This window comes from Dermochelys coriacea, chromosome 9, assembly GCF_009764565.3.
Source record: "Dermochelys coriacea isolate rDerCor1 chromosome 9, rDerCor1.pri.v4, whole genome shotgun sequence".
Classification (NCBI taxonomy): Eukaryota; Metazoa; Chordata; order Testudines; family Dermochelyidae; genus Dermochelys; species Dermochelys coriacea.
The window spans coordinates 86,104,861-86,122,821 of record NC_050076.1 but is presented as its reverse complement, the minus strand read 5'-3'; the positions used below and the strand labels follow the sequence as shown (position 1 = coordinate 86,122,821).

At 42.6% G+C, this 17,961-nt stretch overlaps 1 protein-coding gene and 1 long non-coding RNA gene across 2 annotated transcripts in view; one reads left to right on the top strand and one right to left on the bottom strand.

Moving 5' to 3' along the window:
• The window catches only part of TMEM164 (transmembrane protein 164), a 102,756-nt gene that overhangs the window by 49,332 nt on the left and 35,463 nt on the right, over positions 1-17,961 (top strand). The window contains exon 3 of the mRNA XM_038415192.2: positions 8,952-9,001. Coding sequence (XP_038271120.1) covers positions 8,952-9,001 — 50 coding nt within the window. The remainder of the gene's footprint in view (positions 1-8,951; positions 9,002-17,961) is intronic.
• On the bottom strand, positions 8,265-16,274 carry LOC122455733. Its single transcript, XR_006274183.1, has 3 exons — positions 16,170-16,274; positions 15,288-15,358; positions 8,265-8,860 (listed from the first exon to the last, which is right to left on the bottom strand). It is a non-coding gene; the product is annotated as an uncharacterized LOC122455733 (long non-coding RNA).

Sequence of the window (17,961 nt, the reverse complement as noted above, 5' to 3'; positions counted from 1 at the left end):
GATTTTGGTAAGTAATTGATCTTTAAATATTCAGGGTAAATAGGCCAAATTCCCTGAGATGGGATATTAGATGTATGGGATCTGAGTTACCCAGGAAAGAATTTTCTGTAGTATCTGGTTGGTGAATCTTGCCCATATGCTCAGGGTTTAGCTGATTGCCATATTTGGGGTTGGGAAGGAATTTTCCTCCAGGGCAGATTGGAGAGGCCCTGGAGGTTTTTCGCCTTCCTCTGTAGCACGGGGCATGGTTGACTTGAGGGAGGCTTCTCTGCTCCTTGAAGTCTTGAAACCATGATTTAAGGACTTCAATAGCTCAGACATGGGTGAGGTTTTTCATAGGAGTGGGTGGGTGAGATTCTGTGGCCTGCGCTGTGCAGGAGGTCGGACTAGATGATCAGAATGGTCCCTTCTGACCTTAGTATCTATGAATCTAGTGCTTTGTACGTGCAAAGGATGAGATTTTGGGTAACGGCTTGACTAGACTTGGATAAAAGGGGGTAGCATTAGTGCATGCTAGCAAACATGTTTTGAAAGGCTTCTGTGGACCAGACACGCTGCCTTGAATATGTGCTAAGCTGATTGAGTAAAAGTCTGGGGGAGCCTAAATGTTAATTTGACCAGATTAACACCTGTTAAAACATACTGCCTTGTCTGCACTAGGCATCTAGACTGTTAGCTAGCACAGATGTTAATGTCACACTGATCTGCCTAATCATGACAGGCTGTAGTGGTTAGAAGAGAGAATTTGATGTGGGGTTCCATTCCTGGCTGTGTCACTGATTCAGTAGGATACTGGGCAAGTCATTTACTTTCTGTGTCTCAGTTTACTCTACTCTCCTGTACCATGGAGCTGTTGCCTGCTGTAAGGATAGGTATTGAGTTGCTGGTATGTGAGTGACTCTGCCAGTCAACTGTACTGCTAGTATGGGAGGAGGTATATAAATACCTGTCTTTAAACCTTTGAGGATACCCAGTAAAAACTAGATATTTTCAGAAGACTGAGCAGATAGCAAGCCGAGGGTACTTAAGCCATCAGTTATAGTTTTAAAACCAATCCTATGATACCTTTCTTTACAAATCTGACACGTGGGTGCCTATACACCATCCCAGCTCTCTGCCAGGAGGCTGTGAAGCTTAGTCTGTTAAGCACTTTGGATGCTTAGGTGAAAGATGCTATACAAGTATGTAATTGACATGAGACTTGAAAATAAATAATGTATCTAAATGTATGTGTTTTACATCATTATTTTAAAATGTTCATATTGGGCATTCTAGGTAAATCCCCCTGCCCACTTTCCCAAAAGTACAGATCACATACACATTGCTTTAAAAGGTCAGTCCCAACAGAAAGACTTGCGAAGCTAAAAATATCAAAGGCCTCAGTAACCCCCATAAAGCCCTGCAGCTCTGTCTCCTGCTGAAGAGCTGACCTGAAAACGAGAAGCAGTGAATTCTGTTCTCTTTTGTATTTACTTAAGAAAATACTTCCTTACTTGCCTCTATTGCAGTGAATGTATTTTCTGTTAGATCTATATGCCCAGGCTGGGAGATCAATCTTTGTAATTGCTAGAGTGACGGGATTGTTTCAGTAGACGCCATTTCTTGTTCTTCTCTGGTGGAAGTCGGCCATCCTACAGAAATTTACGTTACAATGTTTCATATACTTTTAAGTAATTGGATCTTTCTGCAGTGTGTGCCACAATAGGAAATGGCTGGTCCAGTTAGGTGGCCTGTTTTTTTTTTGACAATTTGTTTCCCATATGCAAAGTGCAACCACATACACATATTATTGTTTGTTTGTTTGTTTGTTTGTTTTTAAGATCAAGGGAAATACCAAAAAAAAAAAGTGAAGTCTCCATTGGAGAGCACTTTGTGTGTCTCCTGTGCAACATGTGGCATCAACTTTACTCCTCAAGTGACATCTGCCTTCTGCCAAACTGCTACCAATTTAATCATGCAGTGTATGAGAAACAAAACCACAAGGTACATGGGACCACAATGATAAATTCTTATCATTTAAGACCATCAGTTCAAAATACATTTTTAAATTAAACTAAAGGGGCTAGAAATATTGTTTCAGCAAAGTTTTTTGCTAATGCTTAGCAGGGGAGGGAAATTACAGGCCCTCTGTCAAATGCAAGTAAGAAAATGTACTTCAAATTTTAATGTACTTGGTGGCTAGAGGAAAATCCAGGCACTTTAAGTACTGTCCAGAAAGTTGTCATGGTCCCCATGGGAAGAATGGTCTGGGCCGCAGTTTGAGGGATTAAAAAATTCCCAAAGGAAGCAATAACTAAACATGATTGGGGAAGTGTGTAATGTTTAGCGTAAAGATAAAACATGCCAGGAGTGTTATTACTCAGTGTTTTACAAACATTAATCCTAACAATCCTCTGTGTGCAGTGGGAGGAGTGTCATTAACTTCTGAATGGTTGAGGCATCTATAGGGGAGAGGTTGAGTTAAATCTTGCAAGGTGCTAAGCATTGTCCTTCTGAGAGGTGCTCAGTATCCTCAACATCACTGGAAATTGAGGGCACTCTGGGTTTGCTCAGCAATTCACAAAATAAATCTTTGTGACTTGCCCAAGGTCATATAGGGAGTCAGTCCTTATGGGCACTAAATTGGTGACCTCTAGTCCTGTGCCCCAACCACTAGCTTAGGACTCTCTTGTTTTAAGAAATAGGTATGTGAAGTTTGAATGCATGACCAAAGGTAAATTAATTAGAATATTACTATCACTTGGAATTGGTAAGAAAATTTTCGGTCATCTATTTTCATGAACCCTCCTTTTCAGGGGCTGAGGCTGCCTTAAAATTTTGGACTGTGATGGAAATGTTTTGTCTCTGTCTGATGCTTGCTTTAAAAATGGCTCTTCCAAAGACACTACTGTGCAAATGTGATACATCCCTCTTAAGGAAACAGTATTTATAGCCCCAGTGCTGCAAGACCTTACTCACATGCTTAGCTTTGAACTCTTGAGTAATTCCATTGGCTTGTGTAACTGCAGGTACAGGAGTCTTGGTGCCTAATTATAGGGTTTAATATGCTTTATTGGTAAATAAAATACATACTGTGCATAACTAAGCAAAGTAGAAATTAACCCAATTGACTGAAGTGAGCCATTTTGAGCTCTCACAAAGATAACATGCATTTAAAAGAAGTTTAATACTTGTACATATTCCTATCAAAATTCTGCTGTCCTTCCCCTATCTCTGATGTGCTTTCTCTAACCTTTCATGAATGATTGGGCTTCTACTGTTTTAACCAACCATATTGAAATGTTAACTTGTGAATTGTATGGCTATGACAACACTAATCAGCACAGAATACCCAGTGCTTCTTTAAAATAACAAAATAAAAAATACCCTCTGCAAGCTTTGGAATATCTTGTGGGTGGTTTGTACCATCTGCTGGGTCAGAGAATCTGTCCTTGGCCAGTAGCTTTTGACAAAATGTCCTTTAGAGGATTCTTAGCTTCTGTCATTTGGGAAGTTGTCCCCATGGATCAAAACATCAATTCACTGTCTCCATTAGATGAGACCGGGATGTAAATTAAACGTGTCTTTTATTTTACAGGCTTCTTATGAAGCTGGAGAAAGACCATTCCTTATAAGGTGATGAATACCCTCAATTCTCATGGAAGTCAGCAATATTGCCAACCCCAAGCATTTAAAAAAAATCATATTAGCATTTCACCTGTGAGTTGATACCTTTTGAAGAAATGTCACTTTTTAAACACGTATGAGTTAGTGTGAGAATAAGCAAAATATAAATCCTATAATATTGGAAATAACAGTTATCTGCTTACAAAACACAGTGTGTAATCTAATACTAGTAGTTTGATTAGCTGGAACCTTAGCAAGTGAAGGAAAAAATACCCATACTGGTAAAAATATAAGAATCATCCATCCATTAATACTAGGATATAAGGATCATGCATAGAATATTCAAGTATGTCCTTTGGCTATCTTTGCATTATACCTTGCATAACTGATCCTTGTATCATCCCTGCATGATTCTGGCATATTGATAGAACTACCTTATTTCAATGGCTGCTCCCGTTCGGTCACCCAGGTGCAGGAACTTTTTGCAGATTTGTCTGATATCGGTCAGATTTGCTCTGAGTTCCTTGTGGTGGTGGTGGTGGTAGTGGTGATGTCTGTCTTTCTCACCTGCAGAAGAAGGCACTAACTGGGGTGCTGAGGTAACACATTGGCTTGGCAAACTGAATATTTTTTCAAGTTGGCAGATTTTCAGACTAGTTTTTTATTTCTCTGAGGCATTTTCTTGGTTTTGTTAGGGGCACATTCTTACAAGGTGCAAAGTGGTTAGCTGCTCAAGATGGATTGAGGTTAAATCCATCCTCTGATCCCCCTCCTATAAATCCAACTCCTTGGCAGGTGCTCAGACTCTAACCTAGTGCCTTTGCCATGATCTATCTTGTATTGATTTTAATATGCTCGAGGGATATGTTAGAAAATGGCTGCTGCATAATTTAATAGTTTATTTTTGTATTCTAACAAGTTTGAACTAAATGGAAGAATCTTAACTATGTATTTATTTCAATGCTGGGGAAAAGTCCCAGGGCAGGTCTAGATACTGTACCAATGCAGAAAACACACCATTTGTGGAGTGGTCACAGCAAGCTCCTTTTCTCTACTGCCTCATCAAAGTCCCACTGCTAGGGTGCAGGTAAAGTAGTTTCTAGTTTCTATTGCCAATTCATTTTGTGGCCTCTGCTGAACTACTGAAGTCTCATTCCCAGCTGAGAATGCCAACAAAGCTGTTATAGTGCCTAGATATTCTTTGAAAACAATGCATGATAGAGCCCACTTAAATTAAATGAATGTATTTGTTTAAAAAAAGAGGAAACTTTGTTACATAGAAACTTAAATGTTACATGAAAAGAAGGCTTTTATTGCAGTATGAAAAAATCAAGCCTTTCCCCCAGAGGACCCACCACCCTTTTGGTTTTGAGCGCTTCTCTAACCATACTCGAAGTGCAAGATTCAGATTTGGATCCAGACTTTAAACACCCCAAAGTTTGTGTATAATGCACTGGTTTTGTATGTGTATAATGTTGCTCCCTAGTGTGTGGTCAACAGAGACAGGATAAAAGACCTACAACTGCTGTCTGCTGAGATAGTGCTCCTTTAGTTCAAGTGACAGAGTTCTTTGCTTTTGGAGCTGAAACCCCAGAGTTCAAGTCTCAGCTGATCCCAGGTATAATATGCCAGGATTGTCACTCTGTCGCTGTCGCTTTGAAACCTAGAATGTCTGAGTCAGTGTGAAGCAATGGAAATAGCAGCAAGTATGATTGAGAGCTCTTTTTGTTTAGAGTATCACCAGGTTCAGTCATCACATTTGAGGAATGCATCCGATGAAGTGAGCTGTAGCTCACGAAAGCTTATGCTCAAGTAAATTTGTTAGTCTCTAAGGTGCCACAAGTACTCCTTTTCTTTTTACATTTGAGGTGTGTTACTGTCCAGTTTTTGAGTTCTCAGCCATTTTGGATTTATGAATTACACCTGTGCAGAATGATTGACTAAGTTACCACACTTGTGCAACAGCATGGCTTTTAGCTACTACAGTAAAAGCTGTGTTATCCGGCACTTTACCATCCAGAAAGCTCTATAAACAGGCATTTCTGATCTTCATTGAAAATCTGGTTTATAGTCTGGTAGGTGCGGGGCCGGCAGGCTCCCTACCTGACTCCACGTGGCTCCCCAGAAGCAGTGAAACATCCCAGCCGCTATAGGTGGAGACATGGCAGCTCTGCGCACTGCCCCTGCCCTGCCCTGCCCTGAGCACTGGCTCTTTAAGGTTTTGGGTTTTTTAGTGTCTTGAGATAGATTTAAAATGTGCTGCTCTGCTCAAGATCTCTCTTCTGTCTGTGACACTTTCTATAACATGTCAAGATTGCTGGGGTAAAATACGATAAAAGGCCATGGAGCTAGTTTGGTATTTTAATATTTCCCTTGTGCAACATGAGTATCTTTGCAGTACAGACAATAGACTAATGCAGCCACTAAACCCATTTTTGGAAAGTTTAATTCAAAGCAGAATCTGCCTAATCCTTGATGTGTGTATGTGACTGTGTCCTACAGGGGCTATATGCTATTCAACTGATATGCGGGAAAATATCATCTAAGAAGTATGCTCCTTTTTTTGCCTCTGCACACAAAGTATCAGTTATTGGACTGTTCCTATGCAGCCATTGGATTAACTTGATCATTAACGTAATGAACTGAAATGATTTGCTTCTTTAATGCAGGAAATTCTGATTGGGTTTTGAGGTTTCTTGGTAAGTAAGTGTCTTGAGGCCTTTTCAGTTAAATTTAATTGATACCTTTTTTGTACTTTGCAATCACAAACATTCTGTCTGCTGACTAGGATGAGATTTTGAATGCTCCAAACAGTAACTGAGACTATTTCACTTGATAGAATGAATGAAACAAATAACTTGGGTGAGTGAATAATCCAGTGTATGTTACCCTGTTAAAAACCTGCATTGGAATCCAAATATTCACTGCACCAATAGCTGTCTGGTTAAAGGCTCACTTTCAGACTCTAGTGACACAGTTCACAATATTGTGTTGTTTAACCTTCCCACTGTTGCTGTAGCATGGTCATGGTCTGGTAGTAATTAAATTGAACATCTACCAGGTGCATATACCAGGCATGCCCTGCAGCACTGGAGAGAAGTATGTTTGCTGAATATACCTGATATTTCACTTTGGAGAAAGAGTTCTCGCATAGAGCAATTTGATATTTGGAGTACTGTCCTGGCAACAAAAGAAGTCATTGGATCCTCCTTTTAACCAAATAGAAGATATTTTCCACTGATGCTTTCTATTCACGAGGGAAAAGTAATGAAGTTGAATTGTTCTGCAGTCCAAATTATATTAAGATCTTGGCTAGTTTGGTGCTTGTGTGTGTTGCAGCAGAAGGCAATAGACGTTAAAATGTAATTCTTCTTTCCGCTAGCGATATTAATCACTTTGTATCTTGGTTAAGATTTGCTGATGCAAAATATTTGATCAATTGGATTAGAATTCCAGCATTGGGGGATGATGACTTTAGAACTAGTAGATGTCATCCTCTCATACCTAGTTTTTATTCATAGATTCAAAGCTTTCCTGAATTGACTGAATAAACCGAGATGAAAATATTGTTACTGCACCTGCAGAATAGGCTACTTCTGTCAAAAGCTGGTTTAGAGACTCGGGTCCTGGGTGACTTCTCAGTGACATCTGTTGTCAGATGTCTCCGGTGTGGTGCTCTACTCTGTTCAATGTTGATAACGGTCGGCTGTGTGCATGTGTGTTCTCCCTGTGTGCTGTCCCAGCTCTTCGCAGATAGCTGGCATAGCAGATCTTGAGTGAACCACCCAATGACCACAGACTCCGATAAGGTATGAAGGCATCTGGCCAGATTTATTGCCAAACGAAATAGTCTCTAGCTCCCCGGATCAGATGTCTACAGTTCTGCTAGTACATATGTGCTCCCTGACAATGGACCAGCTCAGTCAGTGGTGGGATTCTCCACTGCCCCCTAGGCCAGACAAAGGCATCCACTCAGGGTTGCATTCTTATACACAGGTACAAACAAGTTACACATCACTCCTGACGTATCGAGGTACAATCAGTCTGTGTGTTGGGGTGCTGCCTCTCTCCTAGTACATGTTGGTTTGAACCAACAAGTCTATCCATCATATTATCCTTTTGACCCTGTCTTTTAGGACAGGTCAGCCGGTACCTCATTATTTCTGTGGATTGTGTTTGTACCGGACTGTTCTGTTGCCATCCTGGTCCGTGTTTATCCTATTAGTGCTTGATACCCTTTAGATATCCAATTAGCAGCCTTCTTCTTGCCAACTTTTTTGAGCAGGGCCTGCCTGTGGCTCACAGCTAACTTTGCTTTATGTTAACAAAGTCTTGACCATTCCTTTGGTTCAGGCCTCAGGCACCTGATACCAAGGGTTTATATTTCAGGGCCTCATCTTACTTCAACTTCCACCGTTGAGTAATTTGATTGTCTTTAAAACTTGGCGAAAATATGTACTACTTAAATCACTTTTATTTAATTTAAATTATATATATTATAAGAAGGCTAGGCCTTAATGTAGGTGTCAATTTGAAAAATTTTAAATAAATTAAATTTGATTTTCTTTAAAATAAATAAATAACCTATATTAATTTAAACTAAAAAATCCAATTTTTTTTGTTTGTTCTTAAAAATTATCAATTTTTACCCTCCTTGTCTGCTGTTCCAGTATCATTGCATTATCCTTGATCTCAGGAAATGTATATCCATTTACTGGTGCAGTTCATACCAGTGCTTTGGAAAGACAGCACTGTTGCCTTAGATAACTAACTTCAGTATTTGCCACCTCTTCCCTCAGTTCCCATTGGTTGGGAATGGTGAACCATGTCCACTGGAAGCTGTGAGTGACTGTACCTGCGGACGCTCAGATAAACAAAGCATCTCGCTGCCTACCAGGGGTTTACACCTGAACAAGCCGCTAACCAAGTTTGGGAATCCCTAACTTAGCATAACAGGGCCTTGCTGCTGATTGGAGCTCTGGCAGCTATCACAGTAGAAATAATTAATGATGATGTAGTTTGCTCTTGCACAGCAACAGTATTTGAGGAGCTCTTGCAATGGGGGAGCATTAGAGATGGACTGGACATCAGACTTGAGCCCTTTGGACCTGGGGAAATGAAGTTTTAGATGCCACTTTTGCTGCTCAGATCTATGTGAAGGTGGCGTGGAATCTTTAGCTTGATAATATTTTTAAACCCTTTCCTGGTACAAAGGCCTGCTGTAGCTGGAACAATTTCCGACTGGATGGACTATCTGTGATGTGGGAGAAGGAGAGAAATGTTGAGGAAATTAATTTTTAAAAAATCATATCGATAACAAGCTTTTTTTTGTTTTAATATTTCAGATTTTTCTCCTCGCCTGTCCCCCATGTCGTGGTGCAATGGTTCTGTTCAGGTAACATCAGTTCTCTCTCTTACTGCTTTCCTATCTATTTGCATAATGTATATAGGTTGTAATGCTTTATGACCTCAGCTATGTTTTAAAATTATATATCTGGGCTCTGTGTGTCATGCACTGTAGCCTAGAGCTGGCTGCAATGAAGAGTAGAGGACCATCTGAAAGTGTACATGACTTAAATCAGGGCTTGTTGCCATACTTAAACTTGTTTCCATATTTTAAGGGCGCCCCTCTCTCTAGCAATAGGCAGTGGCTCAGCAAACTCAGTGATGGATGCAGGTGTTCTTGCACTGATTAGATTCTGGGCTTGTGTAATCTACATCACATGCCTTATGCCCTTTGATTATCTCCCCCTACCATTTTTTAAAATGTATTAATTCCTCTACATCATTCTGCAGGCTCTATAGGATTAACAGATCATTCTAAATGCCATAAAGATAGAGTTAAACATTAAATAGTTGTACCAAATTTGTTACCAGTTGCTCAAACAGATTTGACAAATATTTAAAGCTTAATTTCTTTTTTTTAAAACATGACTTACTGGTGCTAACATGAAAGTTAGCAGTTTTTGTAGTAACACTCAGTTTCCAATAAGAAACTCAGTGTGACCGAGTGGATAGAGAACTCTGGACTGGCCTTGTGAGACCTATGTTCTAGTCCCAGCTTTGCCTCTGGTTTGCTGAGTAATGTGGAGAAGTCACCTCATCTTCCTGTGCCTCAGTTTCCCTATCTATAAATGTTAACTTAACTCCATTTGTGAAGTGCTCTGAGATCTATGCATCTAAAGCACAGTGTGTGAGCTATGTATTGTTGTTGTTATTACTTAAAATAGAAGCCGTAAGTTACCAAAATGCAAGAATATGACATTCTTGCAACGATTAACATCACCACGTTTAAATCCCAATAAGTACTGATCTCAAAGTCCAGGTGTGCACAGTCCTGGCCCTTTAAAATTCCTTCTTTTTTTTCAGAGAGAGGGCATTGTAATTTTTTATGTATTGGAGGAGTTCACCGTTCATTGGAACTCACCCTGTAGGGCAAGAGGAATTTGAAAGGGCTGGGATTCTGTGGGTGTGTCCAGTGATGAGTTGCCAAAATCTTAACCGGTTCCCTCCTCACCCCACGAGGGGGTTGTGGTCCCGTCTCCCCCCCCCCCCGAGCCTTGCCCCATCAACCTTTGTACCCAACTGCCCTCGGATCCTGGCAGGAGGTCTTGTGGGCCACCATAATGGGTGCCCGCCCTGCCCCTCAGAGCCAGAGGGACCTGCCAGGGGCGAAGTGGGGAGTCCTGGCAGTGCTTACCTGGGGCGGCTCCCAGGAAGCATCCGGCAGGTCCCTCTGGCTCCTAGGGATGGGGTAGTGTAACTATGGGGGAAGCAGGGGGAGTGGCCTCTACCCCCACTGCTCATATGAAAAGTGGCGCCTTAGGTGCTGACTCCATGGGTGCTCCGGGGCTGGAGCACCCATGGGGAAAATTTGGTGGGTGCAGAGCCCCCACTGGCAGCTCCCCGCCCAGCGCCCGGCCCCAGCTCACCTCCACTCCGCCTCCGCCCCTGAACGTGCCACCCCGCTCTGCTTCTCCGCCCCCGGGTTACCTGCTGTGGCACAGGTGGCCCTCCTCATGCGCCCCCCCCTCGGCCTCCATTCCAGCTCCCCTCCACTCCGCCTCCTTAGGCCTGAGCGCGAAGCCGCTGCTTGCTTCTCAGACCTCCCAGGCTTCCCGTGCGAACAGCTGATTTGCGGGAAGCCGGAGGGGGGGGAGTGGAGAAGCAGAGCGGGGCGGTGCGTTCAGGGGCAGAGGCAGAGTGGAGGTGAGCTGGGGGTGGGGAGCTGCTAGTGGGTGCTTTGCACCCACCAAATTTTTCTGGGGGGTGCTCCAGCCCCAGAGCACCCACAGAGTTGGCACTTTAGGTGCTACTTTTGGCTGGTTGTTAGATTTAGAAGCCCTTTTAGAACCGCTTGTCCCTCGCGGCCCCAGCTCACCACCGGGTATGTCTACACTGCTATTAAAAACGCATGACTGGCCCATGCCAGCTGACTCAGGCTTGTGGGGCTATTTAATTACAGCAGTGGTTCTCAAACTTTTGTACTGGTGACCAGGGTCATCCCTAGCTACTCTCGGGCCCTACGCAGCCTCCCCATGGGGATGGGGCAGGCCTCCGCCGGGGGAGGCTGGCTTGGGGGCCAGGTGGGATCCGCCCTCCAGCACTCACTGGTGGCACGGACCGGGCTGGGGCCGGGTCACTCCACTTACCACGCAGTGAGTGCTGGGTGCCCACCCTGCTGCAGAGTCCGCAGGGAAGGGGTGGGGCAGAGTGGGAAGGGGCCGGGCGGGGTCAGAGGCTTTGGGGAAGGGGTGGAGGCTGGGGCAAGGCTGGGGGTGGGACTGGGGCAAGCAGGGGGTGGGTCTACGGGGAAGAGGCGGGGCAGGGGCTGGAACAGCACACAGCTGCGCAGGGCACCAGGAAATGTGGTGCCTCAAATTTCCTGGTGCCCTACGCAGCTGCGTACTTTGCATATGGGTAGGGACGGCCCTGCTGGTGACCCCTTTCACATACCAAGCCTCTGAATGCGACCCCCTTATAAATGAAAAACACTTTTTTAAATATTTAACACCATTATAAATGCTGGAGGGAAAGCGGGGCTTGGGGTGGAGGCTGACTGCTCATGACCCCCATGTAATAACCTCGCGACGCCCAGGTTTGAGAACCCCTGAATTACAGTATAGACATCCAGACTTGGGCTGGAGTCTGGGTTCTAAGACCCTGGGTGATGGGAGGGTCCCAGAGCTTGGATTGCAGCCTGAGCCTAAACATCTACACTGCAATTAAATAGCCATGCATCCTGAGCCCCATGAACTTGAGTCAGCTGGTACAGGCCAGCCACAGGTGTCTAACTGCAGTGTAGACATAACCTATAGCAGTTGAAAGGCAATGAACCTGATTTGTTGTTGCTCTATGCTTACAGCGTAATGAAGCCACAAAGAGACTGTAAGGCAGTGGTTTTCAAATTTTTTTTTTCGTGAACCGCTTGAAAATTGCTGAGGGTCTCGGTGGACCACTTAATGATCTTTCCAAATGTTGCTTGTACCGTTAGCTAACTATTGTAAAGCGCTTTGGATAAAAGTGCTATATAAAAAAAACTTAATAATTAACGTTTGTTTTTGGTTCTACAAATTAAAGCACACAACTCATATTTGAATCAGTAGTCTTACCTTTCTAATGCAATTGATGTGCCCTCTCTGGCTGCCGCAGCCCTGCACATCCCAAATCCCCCTCTTCTCATTCCACTGTCACCTCCCACCTATCCCCTATTCCCCCCAAGGCCACCACCTCACCTTACCTGTGTGTCCTCTCTAGGGTCCAGGCACCTAATTAGTGGAGCCATGCCTGCGCAGCTCTACTAATTAGGGGGATGGCTCTTCATTCTCTCTTGAATGGCCGCCCAGGTGCACACCTTAGAGGGAACTATCCGCAGACCACCTGAATGGAGCTCGTGGACCACTGGTGGTCCACAGACCACAGTTTGAGAACCTCTGCTGTAAGGGATCCCTGGGAATTCCACAGGGGAGTCTACATTAGGCATCGAGTTGCTGTGGCAATTCACACCTCCTTTTGAGGGAGGGAGCATGTTCAGAGCTGTAGCTTGCTGAGGCAACGGTCCATCTGTCCTGGGCAGCTGGGTACAAATTTAGAGAAGCCAACAGGCTACTCTATCCTGTGCCACGGGCCACATTAACATCTGGCAGCTCCAGGAAAAGTGAAAAGCCAGTTTTGCTCCTCTCCTTTTCTGCCATTAGAGTCAAGCTCAGCTAGGACTGTGGGCTTCATGTTTTCTTTAGAATTGTATTTTTTCAAAGTGCAGGTGGAGAGTGATGTAATGCCCATACTCTCAGCTAACTGTTTTTATTGGGGGAAGGCGGAGGAGGGGAGGAGAGTAATGGGAGGAATTATTTTTTTTATTATTTTCATAGATAGCATCTCTTCAGAGGCTTTCTGATTTGTGCTGATTTTCTATTGCTACATGAACAGAAAAATAAAACTTTCTCTTACCAGTGTCCATAAAACTGTTACAAGCCTATTTTGAGTCTAATCTGGTGTGAAGTTACGCCATAAACTCATGGAGCACGACTTTGATATACATAAGGAGCTTTTAAGTATTCCTGTTGGATAACAATAATACTTAGCATTAGTGGTGTACACGGGAGGATCTCAAAGGACTACCAGCATTCATCTGAGCCAGGCTTGGCAAATAGTTTCAAAGCTCTTTACAAAGTTGGGTTCTCTTGCCCAACTGAATCATGTTCTCCATTTCACAGATGGGGAGACCGTGCCACAAGAAAGGCTAAGTGACTTGCCGAAGGTGGCATGGAGAGTTGGTGGTGAAGCCAGAGCTTTCAAAATGAAGTGGTAGTTCTTAGTCATCCTCCTTACATATTGGCAGAGCCTAGAATGTGTGACATTCCAGCACAATAGTGGGGTAGTGGAAAGAGTTAGTAACGTGATTTTTCTGCCCCAACTAGTAACCTTTTCTGTTTCTCAACACCCAGTCTTTAGTATTGCTAATTACTGTGCAAGTGTCTGCACAAAAAATGCTCACTGTGAGAGTCATTGGACATTTTACGTTTAATATCAGGGAATAGGCTTTCAAAATGCCATATTGACTCCAAGGGAATCTCTTATGTGGATGACTTGCAGCAAATTCAAAAACAAAATGCAATCAGGAGAAGGGAGTGAACATTGTATGTTTTCTATTGTGTGGTCTTGGGTGTACCAAATTAGGCAAAAGCTACAGTCTCTTGTTTCAGATATGCAAAATACATGTCCTCTGCCAATGATCAGCTCTGTAACTGATGCCTAAGATTTGGTTTCCTCTTGCAGTCTCCATCTTGATGTGTCCTGACCCCAATAAAACCCTGCCTCTGAAAGAGAGGAAAAATTAGTATATTAATTTCACAGGTTGTGTGTCAGTTTGGAAGAAGTAGGGATTCTGAAAATTAAGAGGTGTGAGCGGATGGAATTTTTAAAAGAGCAGTGTGGGTGGTCTACTCTTTGGAGGGCTTGCTGTGCTCTAATATCCAGATATCAGGTTGCTTTATTGCATTTAGGATTAGCTTTTTATATTATAATAGAATCTGCTTACATTTGTGCTTGGACCTTCTCTTTTTTCCTTTCACCATGTGAACATGTAGACTTTCTTAAGGGAACACTGGCTTTGGCTCTTGGGTTGCTGAATACAGTGCAAAGTCTCATTTAAAAAAAACTTAATTGGATTTCCCCCAATTTCAATCAAAACTGTTTTTTCTTTTTAAAAATGAAAACCACCCTTTTTCCTGGGTCTGGTAATAGCTGTTCTTGCACCCTGATGTGCCTGGTATTGTGTGGTTTTTGAAATCACAGTAATTGATTTATGGTGTGCTTTGCAAAGACATTTTTATTTTAATTGAACATTGTCCCTACAGAGTCCAAAGGAAAAGAATATGTATAATTAGATTATCCCTTTACAGTATGTCACTCGAGAGAACCTACAGTGATAAATGCAGTTTCCATGTTCTTTAGTCAAGGTTATTAGAACTGTTAGCATGAATCCTTGTGAAATTTCCATATTAGTTTGATTGATAAAATAGCATGTCTTTGAACCCTTGCTATAGAAGGCTAAATCTTGCAGTCCTTACTCCTTGACTTCAACAGGAGTTCTGCCTGAGTAAGGATGGCAGGATATTGCCTGTAGAGATAAAAGGTAAAGTGTTTACAATAAAGTGACTGGATATGTTAAAAGGGGACAGATCAAATAGCCCTGATAGGATTTTTAATTAGTTTGTGCAGGGGACTGTGTGACTTGAGATCTGTAACAAGATACAAATCCTTGTACCCCATAGTCATTGTTTCTGGTCCAGCTCAGTTTGGGTAGGGACTGTAAAACCTCACTTTCTGATGGCTGTGGTGGCTTGTGTGAAATGAAGTCTAAGTGGTCTCAGTCCAGTTCAAGTACTGTGAAATGTAAGAACAAGAAGTTATTGCATTTCCATGTGGATCATTTAGTGGCATTAATTGACTGGACAGCCTCAATCTCCGCAGTAGCTATATAAAACAATTTTCTGAGAACTCTTAGATCCTTTTAGACAACCTGATAATGAGCAGAAATTCTAGCCTGTGGGTGGCAGCCCACCTTAGTGTAAAAATCTAATACTGGCTTCCAGATGGCTGAAATTTTGTTCTGGTTTCTAATGATGCATACGTTCCTACTGTTTAAGCCACAGATGTGAGCTCAAAAATGATCCTACCTTTTAGTCATTCACCTCCTTGTCAGCTCTGGTTTGTATGGATGTCCTTATTCGAGAATCTGGGATTCTTCCTGTAATGAGATTTTAGCGTTAGCATTTTCAGCAATGAGGTTTGCGGGCTTATCTCCTCTGCCCCTTCTTGCTCACAGGTCAAGATAAGCTTGTTGGTGTCAGTGTTTGTCCTGTTCCTGAAATTTAATTATGTAAGTTAGAGTAGCGCTTAGAGTTGCTAACCATAACTGGGCTCACACTGTAGTAGACATATAGTATAAACACAGTAAAGGTCAGCCACTGTCCCCAAAAGCTTGCTGTCTAAATAGACAGGGCATGAGGGGAGATGGAGATGAAGTGACTTGACTGTGCCAATGATGCCACAAGAGTATAACCAGGTCTCCTGAATCCCATTCCAGTGCCCTGTGCAGTCAAAGAACTTTCTCATAAATTTGAGGTCAATATATCTTTCTATTTAGTAACTTGACTGTTTGCTCAGAGGGAGAATGTCAAGAAATGGGCCAGGCAAATAATGGGCTTAGGGAAGAACGCTAACACATAAAGCTTAAGACTAAAACATCAATCGTGGAGCAAACCATAGAAATCTGATTTTGTTTCACTTGCTGGTTACAGCATCAGTCTTGCTGCATCTTGTGTCTTGTCTGTCTTACTCTAAAGCAGTGGCCCCCAACCTTTTTGTGGCCAATCGCACATTCATATTTTCAGAAGTGTGGCAGGCGCCAACAATTTTTCAAGGCTTATTTTGTACATTAAATAATATGAAAAGCATCATATTTAATATTACATAATGTATGACTTCATAAGATAAAAGGTAATTTTACATGTAAAAGGTATTAATTAAATTATTCGGCAATTACTCTTTCACCTTACCATGTGAATTTGCTCATGGTGATGGGTTAAAATCACTGTCCTATACCATTTTCTTCAGACTTGGAAAATGTACGAGAGACTTCGTCTTCATATGCAACATCCACAAGATCAGTTTTGCTTTGAATGATTTTATCTATCATTTGAGCCACATGTTCGTCTTTTCCCTGGAGCTCAAGATTTAAAATGTTCAATTTGTCAGTGATGGCGGCAAGAAAAGCCAAGTCCATTAACGAGCTGGAGTCTTCTAGTTGCTCGAAGTTCTGATTTGTGGACTTCAGAAATTCTTTGATCTCTTCAATTAGGCTTAAAAAACATGCAAGAACTTTACCTTTGCTCAGCCTTCGTACTTCTGTGTGCAAGATAAGATCAGGGGAGTTGCACCTCCATTCTCAGTTTTTATAACAGCCCCAGTTTACTATTTGGCAGATGACCCTCAGGCAATTGTTTATACAAGCAAAGGATGTTTATTATCAACAAGTCTGCCTGCCTATTAACGATGAAGATTTAAGAAAAAACAGCACAACAATCCAATACTCATCAGCAGGAAATAGGGTCCTGGAAATGTTAGGTGGGGAAGGATGCCGGGGTGGATACAGAGAAGATTTGTCTCATGACCTACCTGAGAGACCTTTCTGACAACATCACTGCCCATGCTAAGCCCCTGTACATAGGAGCACACTGCGATGAAAGCTCTCGTCGCCTTCAGCTTCAGGTCCCTCGGAATTTCTGCAAAGAGTTTGTGCTGCTCAGAGTGTTTCACCATGGAGTCCAGGTACTCGTCAGTGATGTGGTACTGGGGATTCATCAGCTTGAAGAGGCGCTCCAGCAGGCATGTCCAGAACTCGTTGAGGGCCTCTTCCAGGTTGATGTTGGAGCCCCAGTAATAGCGCCGTAGCTCGCTGTACAAGTCCTTGAAGAGCTTGATGTTCTGGCTGTACAGCTCTCCATACATGCTAGGAAAAGTGTCATAGAGGGCTTTCTCTGACTTGTTCAACAAATCCTGGAAATAACCTGCAAAAAGAGGGAAAAGAAGAGGGTGACAGATCAACAGGGAACTAGAAATTTCTAACAGGCCTGTGGGTGGGTGAGATTCTGTGGCCTGCATTGTGCAGGAGGTCAGACTAGATGATCATAATGGTCCCTTCTGACCTTAGTATCTATGAGTCTATAAAGATTGTTTATCATCAACCTCTTCCAACAGGGCCTTAAAAAGTCGGTGTTGCAAAACTCAAATAGAGTTAATTATTTTAATGACATTCATGACGTGTTGAAAAGAAAGAACTTTGACGCATAAAGCTTCTTGGTGGATAATGCAATGATAAGACACAAAGTTTGGAAAGGATTCATTCTTCTTGCAGAGTGCAATGAATCCATTGGTGCTGCCCATCATTGCTGGTGCCCCATCAGTGGTGATAACAGATAGCTTGTGTAGTGGTATACTAATTGATGTTGAGTATGATTTGAATAAATTATAGATGTCCTCACCCTTTGTTCACCCTTTCATAGGCAATACTTAACTCTTCTTTTACGGTGAAGTCACTAAATATCATCCTCACCATAACTGCCAACTGTGCTGTATCCGATATATCTGTCGACTCATCGAACTGCAGTGAAAATCAGTCACATATTTCCAAGTCATCCTTTAGCTGAGTTTGCATGTCGCTTGAAATTGCATGTATCCTCCTCGTAACTGTGTTGTCTGATAACTGCAAGTCTTGTATTGCTGACAAAATCTCACACTTGTTAGGAAATCCTTGAAACAGGCAATCAGCACCAGTCAAAAATGCTTCCT